Source organism: Thunnus thynnus, chromosome 18 (assembly GCF_963924715.1).
Source record: "Thunnus thynnus chromosome 18, fThuThy2.1, whole genome shotgun sequence".
In the NCBI taxonomy this organism is placed as follows: Eukaryota; Metazoa; Chordata; class Actinopteri; order Scombriformes; family Scombridae; genus Thunnus; species Thunnus thynnus.
This window is the reverse complement of record NC_089534.1, coordinates 5,819,470-5,830,369: the sequence shown is the minus strand read 5'-3', so window position 1 is coordinate 5,830,369 and position 10,900 is coordinate 5,819,470. Positions and strand designations below refer to the sequence as shown.

Genomic DNA, 10,900 nt, shown 5'->3' with positions numbered 1-10,900 from the left:
CCTGAGTCAGAGTTGTGTCTCTGTAAAATCTGCAGGGGGCAGCAGAGCGCAGGATGAATCTGCAGTTAATCCCCGTCACGAAGAAGAATACGTCAAAAACGGAAGTGCAGTTTTCCGGTGTCCTTGTGTGACAGAGGCAGACCAACAGTGAAGATGAACAGACACATATTTGTAAGTAAACGTGCTTTTTTCAACTTTATTACGTTAGATTCTGCCCTGTGGGATCGTAACTTAACTTATGTATCAGATTCTGTTTTGTAAATCAGCGATGGAAACGTAATTCGGGCTACATTTAGCCACTTAGCTCGGGGTCAAAGTCAGGTAACGTTCGCACGTCGCCGGAAGAACTGACTTTAGCTTCCTCGCTAGTTTATTAAGCATTTTCTCGCTTCCATTCGGTTTATCTTTTAAATCTTTTTTAAATACGACTGGTAAAATGTGTTCACCGTGCTCTCCGTGTCCTTGCTCTTCGCAGGCGTTGCAGCAGGTGGCGCGGCGGTGCATCTCCAGCTCTGCCCGCCGCCCGGTGGAAAACAACGTCCCCCAGAAGCAGAAGCTGTTTCAGGTAAAAACACACGAAAAACTGCTCCAGTGCACATTAATCAGTGGTGGAAAGTAACTAAGTACATGTACTCAAGTACTGTCCTTTACTTAAGTATTTCCATTTGATGCCACTTTATGCTGCCACTCCACGTCATCAAAATACGACACAGTATTAAAGATGAAACCAATGCTTTCAACCTTTTTTTGGCTTTTGTCGTCTTACAAAAACCAGTGTGTAGTCGGGGTCACTTTTCAGATGTCTATGAGCTCCACCAAATATTGTTTTTTTCCCTCTAAACTTCTCACATGGTTTCGTTTTAATAAATGATCAAATGATCCAATATTTCAGCAAAAATCAAAGATTAGAGAAAAAGTCCCAAAACTGGAAACAGATTTGTGTATCAGAACTTTGTTTTTTCTTCTTTCCTTTCCCATTAATCATCTCACGACCCCTCAGATTTATCTGATGACCCTTTGGAGGGGTCCTACCCCTAGGTTTAACTACATCAAGCTCATAATACTTATGTTCTTTTACTGTAGTATGAGTTTTCATGCACGACTTTCACCTGTAGTAGAGAATTTTTACATTGCTGTATTGGTACTTTTACTTCAGTAAAGGATCTGAATAATTCTTCCACCGCTGATTACGACCTGCAGAGTTGCTGTTGAATTGTAAGCATGTGATTCAAAACCTGTAAGATGTTGTGAATATTACACTCAGTTTAAGAGAATAATAATGAATGGCAGTTTCATTATCATAAGAGTGTGTCAGTGGTTCAGTATTGGTCCCATATGTGACCAAAGTCTACCAGTGTTTGCATTTCAGTAGAGCACTTGGCCTCATTTGTGACCTCAGCATTCTGTACATTACTGATAATACAATATCATAATTTATTAACTTGGAGCATAATCATATTATTATGATAGGAACTTATTCTGTCATCATTCATTCATTCATTCATTCATCCTTTTAATTTCTGCTGTCCAAATTAATAGACAGAATTAGTTTTTGTAGTGTTTTTTTAAACACATATGAGGGGTTTAGTCTAATGTTATAAGTTTCTCTGTATGTGTATATAAATCAAAATCAGAAAATATTCTTGATAATGAGCTGCAACGATTAATCGATCATCAGACAATTTATCAACAAATATTTTGATAATTGAACAATCGTTTTTGTCTTTTTAGTTTTAAGCAAAAATACCACAAATTTGTTGGTTGCAGCTTCTCATATGTGAAGATTTGAGGCTTTTCTGTGTCATATATGACAGTAAACTGAATGTCTTTGAACATCTGAAGACGACACCATGATCTCTAAGAAATTATAACAGTTTTTCAACATTTTTCATTATTTTCTGATATTTTATAGACAAAACAATGAATGAGAAATTAACGGCAGATGAATCAATAATGAAAATAATGGTTAGTTGCAGTTCATTTCAACCACACAGTGTTTGCTGTGTAAACATGGAGGAACAATCTCAACATTATTTATTCAGTTTCTGTTACTGCGACAAACTTAAAGTACGTCCACCAAAGAACAGGCGTAGAGGTCAGCAGCACAGTCTGAGAATCATTTAGGCTTCAGATTTCATCTCCTGGATCCATCTTATATCTTAAGTTTGGATCTTTCGTCCTGTTTATTGTTACCTATTAAGTTTATACAGTTAGTCGAACCCAGGAGGACGCTGGACGCTGTTCTATGCATCTCAAAGAAAACCGAGACTATACACCCCCCCCCCCAGATACACCTGGCAGAGATCTGCACTCTTCTAGTTCTCCATTAAATCCCTTTTTTAAAGACAGACATCTGTGAGATCTCATATATCTTTTTAAACAATGCAACCTGCTGCTGGATAAATATTTAGGTTTTTATGACCCTTAAGGTTTGCATAGAGAACACTATGAGTCACAAAGTGCTGAAGTCACAAATAAGGCTTTCAGAGTGCCGTTAACTCAAACACATGTGAACACAAGGGATTATGACCAAACAGTAAAAGCAGATGACTCACTTGTTAACGTTTAATGAAACTGTACTTCTCCACGCAGCGATCGATTCAGCAAATCATTTTTTGGAGGATCGAACTTCAGAAATTGACATAATCTCATGAAAGGAGGAGTGATGAGAAATGTTGCTGCTTTATAGACCCTGAAAATCCAAAAACAACACATTTTGACAGGCTAAAAGCAGTGACGTTTCACGACTTTTCCTTTCGCTGAGACCAGTTTTAAAAAGATCAAAACCCTCAAAAAAAATGTGAGTCAGAAAACATCACACTGCCTGTAAAATAAAAACCCACCCTAGAAAAGTTTCATATGTTTGACTGTTGGAGTGTTTTTGCTTGTTCATGCAGCAGTTTTCCAGTTTTTTTTTTAGACTTCATACAATAAAACCAGCAGCAGCTGTGTCTCCACAAGCTGCTGTGTCCTCCTTTTATTTATCATATTACATATCTCTCATGCTGAACGGTGCATGTTTTCATCTCTTTAGCAGTGCTTCTTCACATGAAGACATGAAACCTCATTTTAGCTCCAAAGATAAGTAGCCAAAAAACAAGTGAAGTACTAACAGGTACTGCATGTTATACTGTGTGTTTTGACCTGGAGTGACTTAGTGCCCTAAATGCTCATTTAGCTTCATTTAACATATTTCATTTGTTTGGAAATTTGTTAGCAATTCAGTTTTAATGCTTCTCTAAAGTGTTTGTGTGCCAAAGTGTTTTTTTTTTTTTTTAGACTAAACAAACTAGTATTTATGGCTGGTTTGTTCTCCTGCGCTGTTAGTGACCGCTGAAATATGCTTTTAATAATGTCAACAGCAGCGAGTGAATCCAGCACAGACTTCTGGGAGGATTTGCATGTTGTTCAGCTTCGCCTGAGGGTGGCGAATGAACAGGCAGGAAAACCCGGACGAGCTCTGAATCACCCTAAAAATCTTTAACAATGATATTTCTACTGTCAAAAGTAAAAAAAAAAAAAAAAGTTTACAAAAAGTCAGTGTTGTCCTTTTTTAAAGAGAATACTGAGTGTTATTGCAGTGTCATGAGGCGGATTGTTGGCTTCAATAATGTAATTAAATCTTGTACTCAGACTTGCACGCCACAAGATTTCAGGTCATCAAATGTTTTGTTTATAAAATGTCAGAAAATAATGAAAATAACACACCCAAAGTCTAAAGATGTTCAGTTTATTGTCATGTTTGACATCAGATCTTCACATTTTTAGAAGCTGCAACCAGCAAATGTTTTGATTTTGGCTTTAAAAAAATGACTAAAACGATGATTTGATTATTAAAATAGTTGCATATTTTTTTTTCTGTTGATTGATTTAATCATGGCAGCTCTAACTGCTGATCAAGATAAAGGCAACATATCAATTCGTACATAAAATGAGCCTCAGAAACCAGATTTTTCCAATAACCTCAGGTTGAACAGTGTTGCTATTTGTTGCTTTGGTTACTTTCATGTAGTTCTCTTCTCGATAAAGCTCTGCTCTGTCGATGCAAAGTTAAAAGAGAAGTCTGATCTGTGTTTTTCTTTATGTCAACAAATCTCATAAAAGACCAACATGTGTGTGTGTCAGTCTGAGCTCCGAGCCCATTGCTTCCTCCTGAAGATGTAAATCTGTTTAAAAACAGCTCACAAGTCTGTAATTTCATTTTAAGAAAAGTCAGTTTCCTAAAACAGCTGTTGCTGGCAGATGTCACTCAAACAGGAGGAAATTTGTTAGGGACTATTTCCAGCAGCGGATGAATTTGGTGCTCTAGAGAGTATTCTGGCAGCAGGACTGTGTGTGTGTGTGTGTGTTTGTGTGTGTGTGTGTGTGTGTGTGTGTGTGTGTGTGTGTGTGTGATTTTAACATTTTTTGGACAACAGTGGAGCTCTGCAGGACAGAGGAATAAGATATATCACACAGCACTTGTTAGTAGATCAATTCATTGTTGGTTTTGGTCTTTTTATGAGATTTACTGACAATAAGAAAAATATTGAACATCACCAGACTTGTCTTTTAAAGCAAAGTAGTATCGCCAATAGATGCAAATGTTTTTTTTTTTTTTTGGGAATGATTTAAATGCTGCATTTCTGAGCTAACTGCACTGTTGCAGCTTTACAGCAATGTTTACAGATGTTGTGACTTTAAATATTTGTTTTCCTGCAGACAAAGGCTTCAACAAATAGCAGAAAGTCTACAGTTGACAAGTTTAATAGACCCTCCAAAGTAGCTTCATCTGAATCTAAAATCTAAAAGTATAAAAATCCTGACGACAAAGCAGAGACAGCACATAAAGAGCTCAATCATTCTTTTCTTTCTGTGCTGCATCGAACAGATGTTTAAAATGATTCACCAGGATTTCCTCACCGATGTTCCAGAGTTTAAATCAGTTACGGTCAAGTTTCATCCTGTAACAATGTCAAACCGGATATTGAACGTCTAGGAAAAAAAATCCTTGAAATATGATGTTGAGGGATGTTTGACATGCGGGATGTGACGTAAAAACATCTGCTGTGCTGTTTTGCAGGAGGACAACGGCATCCCCGTTCATTTAAAAGGAGGCACCGCGGACGCTCTGCTGTACAGAACAACGATGGCCCTCACCGTCCTGGGTGAGAAAACCTTCCTCTCTCCTGTCTGGAAACGTGTTTCTACTGTACAGGAGATGCAGAATATCCAACACGTGTTTTTCTGCCTTATTCTGCACTTTCATGTATTAAGTGTAGATTGTGTTCACAGTGATTTTAGTGCAAATCTGTGTAGTTTAGTACGATTGAATGGGACTCAACCACGCAGAGACCCTTTTATGAATTCTGGAGCGGTTCGTTAGTGGCGGGAACGTCATCTGACCGACTACCAGGCTGTGAGTTTGACTAAAGGTTGAGAGAAATCAACAGTTGTTAGCAGTCTGCTGGACCAGCAAGGAACTATGTCGCCTTGTTGAGTTTCTTCAGGAACTTCTTCCTGTGTTTTACGTTCTCGTTTCCACCAAACACATCTGACCAATGAGAGGAGAGAACGTGCTCACCTGGCTGTTAGCGACGTGTTGTGGAGAATCCTCAGATGGGCTGACGACTCAACACAAAACTCAGTTCAATGTGAACAGGTTTACTGTGCGTATAAAAAGATGCAGAGCAAACCAAAAGAAAAAAACAAAATGCAAAATCATTAAACCTCATTATATACTTTTCATAACTCCTCCTATTGTGGGGCTTAGTTTCTAGTCTCCACCTCCATTTTTAATTAAATTCAACCATCTAGTTATTATTTCTGAGATTCATAAGTGACCTTGACGCTTTGGTGATAATACAAGTGTGACTTATCTTAGAAATTACTGTCTCATCATCTTCCACCTTTTTCTCACACTAAAAATGGACGACAATCATTTCACACAGAAAACCAAATTGCTATATCACATATTAGCCTTCATGCTAACTCCCTGGAAAGTGTCTCTTATTGGCATAATGCTATCTTTGCACTCTCACTGGCACATTCGTTAGATTAATTTTTTCACCACAGATGCTTTTTTGGTTCACTTGAATTTTTTTTTAATGTGAAAAGAAAACACAAGTTTAACGGCTCATCTTGACTCAGACCAAAGCAAACTGAGGCTGCAACTAATGATTATTTTGACAGTTATTTTCTCGATTTAATTGATTGATCATTTTATCTATAATATGTCAGAAATTAGTGAAAATTGACTAAAGTCAAAGATGAAGTCTTGTCTGACAAACAGTCCAAAACTTGAAGATATTCAGTTTGTTGTGATTTAATGTTTTCTTTTCATACATTTTAGAAGCTGAAACCAGCAATTTTTCGGCATTTTTGCTTTAAAAAAGATGACTAAAATGATTAAAATCGATCAATTAATCAGCGAATTGTTGCAGCCGTGCAGCAAACCAGCTACAGGTTTTGAAAACACCCCGAATGTGTTGCACATCGACTGGCAGCCAATCCGCAGATCCGATAACTATCGTAATAAATAAACGTGAACGGCTGCTGACAGTATAAAATAATAAGCACATAAAACTCGAATTTGTGCAAATTTGTGTTGTTCAAATTCATTTCCAGCATTTTTTCCCCCCCAAACATACTAAACTACAGAGGATATTGAGTTCACCAAAAGAAAAAAAAAAACTGGAAATGTATTTTTCACAATTACGAGATCCTGATCTCATCTCCACTATTTATTTCCTTTGGCGATCGCTTGTGAAACTCAGAACGAAACTCAACTGGACAAAACATTTCTCATTTTCTTCTTAAATCTGCTCCAAATATCCTTCTTTGTGGAGGTCTGGAAAAGTATGGAAAGTAATTTTTGAAGGTTTTGAGAAGATTATTGTTTTATGATTATTTTCATTAGAGATCTTCACAGATTTATTTTGTCACCTCGAGGTATTCGCTTAATATGGAGTCAAAGAACTCAACAAAGATGATATTTCTTTATCTTTTTAGATGAATAAAATATCTTTCAGGGTTTCTGGAGCTCCAGACGTGTGTGATATGAAACAAATGCTGGAAATACTCTCATAAACGTCTAATAAAACACTTTTGATTCATATCGTGTTTGTTATTTTTTGATGAAACGACAGCTGTTTCAATCATGTTCTCCTAACTTTGTATGTTTTTTCTTGCAGGAGCTGGATACGTTGTGTACGAACTGGTGAAGGCAGCTTTCCCTCAGAAGAAAGATTGAAATCCAGCTGTTTACTTCCATGTTTAAAAAAAACCGGCCAGGTGCTCTTTATTGTAAAATAAATGATAAATACTCCTGTCATAGTGGGATATAGTTTCGTGTTCATGGGATCAATATTTATTTCTTGTACTCTCTGTCTCTCCGACGACCTGAGGATCAATAAAATAAACCTCTCATGACCAAAACCTGCTGTTGTTGTTTTCTTCTGAGTTGTGTTTTAAATAAAGTTTAGAAAAGTATTGTACTTCATTCATGGTTCTGATGATGTCGCTCATAATTAAAAATCCTGCTTCTTTCACATGAACGCGCTCAGAGCTGGAAAACCCAGAGTTACCAGTTATTTACTGGGGTTTTTCAAACATTTTGCATATTATTCCAGTGCCCACATCCCAACCACTGGAGGGGCTGGCCAACACACAACAACACACACTCACAAGCTTTTAAAACACAATAATAGCTTTATTTGTAAGAACTTGACAGGATCAAAAAAATAAGAAAACATAAACTAAAGCAATAAAATTGGTACATGGCATCAGTGCAGAGATAAAATATACTTAAAATAGCAAAGGGAAGGAAGAGAGGATAATAAAACAATAGAATGCATTAAAAGACTTAGTTAAAAGACTAATTGAACAAATATGTTTTAAGATTCTTAGAAGTGTATCAGCTGTCTGGAGACTGTGAGAGAGGGTCACAGTAACTGAAAGCTGAGACTGAATTATAAGGATGAGCAGTACGTTACCATGCAATGACTGAAGTGGTCTGATGGTTCAGATCTTCTGATCAAATTGAGGAAAACTGGGCACCATGGAGACACTTAAACTCAAGAGCCGGTGCAAGGATTTAAAGTGATGTGGTCTGTCCTGGTTCAGGTGAAGATTCTTGTAGAAGTGTTTTGTACAAGACAGAAGCAAACATGCAAAAAAACCCCCAAAACATAATAATCAATGGTTCTACAAGGTTTCAAGATTTAGTTTATTGTCATTTTCTTTTGCATTTTCATACACAAAAAAGTGAAATGCTGTTCCTCCCAGCCCACAGCACTGCAACAACAGATAAACTATCTAAAAATTCCCTTTAAAAAATAATAAAAACATATAAATCCCAACAGAAAAAAACAAAACAAACAGTGCATTTAGAGAGAAAGGTCTCCGTTGGATGTTGATTGCTCTTGCATGTTAACGAGTGAGCAGCACTGATGGGGGAGTCGTATCCGTTTTACTGTCCAGAGAACATCAGACAACATGACTTACAGTCAGTCCCTTCTACTACCCTGCTATCCGAACCCTCGGTGGTGTATCTGAGCTTTTCCAACTTCAAACGAACCAAGAGGAAGAAAACTGGATTCCCAATTTATAGAAGGAGACGCTCAAAAGAGATTCAAATCACTACGAGCCAAACCAAAAACTGAAAAACTCTGTTCTGGGTCTTTTTTTTCCCAAAAAAACTGAATGAACAAGGGTTGCTGGGGGAAGTTGGATCAAATTCCCGATGAACTTGGGGAAATCTACTTCTAGAAAGATGTAAATAGTCTGTGAAGTGTTTAAAATTGGGTTAAACTGTGATCATCTCCTGACACAAATAAAATAATACTAAAGAAAAGAAAGGTAAAAATAATCATCTAAGACGAAAAAAATACATAAAAACAAAACCAAGATGGCTAAAATAAGATAGAACACACAAAATATAAATATTAAACGTATCATAAATAATTACAACAACCACACATTAAAAACAAAATGTACCTTAAGGTGCCAAATGTTTTACATTAAAGTTACAATCTTCATCTCTCCCAGCGTGCATGTTGACCTTTTAGTCACTAGAGGGCGACGTTGCCAAAGAAATCAGCTGACACTCAGTGAACTCAGGCATTCATGCCTTTTTAAACCACATGCTCTGTCTTAAGCTTGTCCACATGTTAATAATCTGCTGCAGGAATCACATAAAACGTACTGGATGTATGTTATCTGGCACATGTTCATCTATAGATGTTCAGTGCTGGGTGGGTTCTTCCCTGTTGTCTGTTTTAATTTAACTCAGAGTAGAGAAGGAAACAGCCCCCGGGGCCTGCTCTGCTATCAGTCCACACCCACCACAGATCATTTAACACTTTGAAGTAACCGGATGAGTTGCAGCTCCTTTATCGACCCGGGAATATAAACAAACACTCACCGGCTCGGAGGAATCTGCCGCGTAAGGTTCAATCCTGAACCAGGACGATGCAGAAAAAACCAGGACGTGATGAACTGGAGCAGCAACGTTTCAATTGAAATTTGATTTATCACCAGCAGAGTCGGTCAAAGACATGAAGGAACTAAAGGCTTCCACAAACTGCAGAGTAGTTCTGTTTGTTTCCTTTGTTATTATTTAATTATTAAAACTCACTGGTTCGGTTAAACAGCCAAATAGTGACTTCATACTTTTTAAGATTAAGACAATTTTGCATTTCTCTGAGGGGGAGATTATGACTAGTGGCAGATTTGTGGGCTGTTACACATGAATTTGACATTATGATGCACTTTTTAAACAATTTTAGCACAACTGTTAATAATTTTTTCTTTCTTTTTTCCTGTATTTAACCAAGAAAAGAGTCTCAATGACATTAAAATCTCTTTTTTTTCAAGAAAGACCTGAACAAGAGGTCAACACAAACAATGTTACAACAACAAATACAAACAAACTAAGACAACTGTCACACAATACAAACAAGTGAGCACCATAAAATGTATAAACAGGTGCTTTACCAAGTTTTTAATACAGATTTTGGGACCTACATTGAATTTTGCTAAATTTAAACAAAAAAATGAGCATTTAGTAGTTCTATAACCAGTTCTGGAAAGAAATTATCACATTTTTGGGGGGCTGCTGTGACAGATTTGTGGAGAACAAACACAAAATGAGAGATTATGTGATGCCACTTGAAAACCTTTCATATTATTATAACCTACACAGTTTTCGCACTACATCAGATTTTAGGATTGTGGGGCATTAAAACAAGTTTTGGGATTACAGCTCAAACATTTTGTTGGTTGCTTTGACAAATTTGGAGACACTAACACATGAATAATGGGGCGTCGTGCTGGATTTGAGGGTTCTATAACAGAACTTTGATAGATTTGAACAAATTCTGGATTATGACAACAAAAAGGTTTGTGGCACTGTACTAAATTTTGTGATTGGGGACTTTTCTGGATTGAACCATCCAACTAATTTTAGGTTTTCTGACGCATATTTTGCTATTTGTGGGATCTGTAACAAGTTTGTGTATCATAACTAAAAAAAGTTTGGGGGTTTCTCAACAAATTAGTGGATTCTGTGACTCTGACAAACTGGAATGTGATAAATTCTTGCGGTACTATACCAAATTTAGAGATTTAAAGGGTTTTGTAACACATTTCTGACTATGGCAAATGATTTTTTTGGATGGCTCCTTTGCCAAGATTTAGTATTTGAATGCGGTGACAAGATTAGCAAGTGTACCTCAAAGTTCTTAAAGTTTTAAAGGATTTTGTTTTTTTTGACACATTCCTGTTCTCACTTCATGGCTTATCAAATCCTGCTCAGGACCCCAGAGACTCTTGTTCCGGCCCTGGAAACCAGAACGATGCATTAAAATGAGAAAATAGTGACTTGGGGATTAGTTTACTAGATTGTGTAATATTTTCCCAT

General features: G+C 37.0%; 1 protein-coding gene across 1 annotated transcript; it reads left to right on the top strand.

Moving 5' to 3' along the window:
• Nucleotides 1-45: 45 nt before the first annotated feature.
• On the top strand, nucleotides 46-7,416 carry cox7a2b (cytochrome c oxidase subunit 7A2b). Its single transcript, XM_067572066.1, has 4 exons — nucleotides 46-171; nucleotides 476-565; nucleotides 5,063-5,147; nucleotides 7,173-7,416. Exons 1-4 carry the CDS (start codon nucleotides 154-156, stop codon nucleotides 7,229-7,231), a joined length of 252 nt encoding a protein of 83 aa, XP_067428167.1. The 5' UTR covers nucleotides 46-153; the 3' UTR covers nucleotides 7,232-7,416.
• Nucleotides 7,417-10,900: the final 3,484 nt, after the last annotated feature.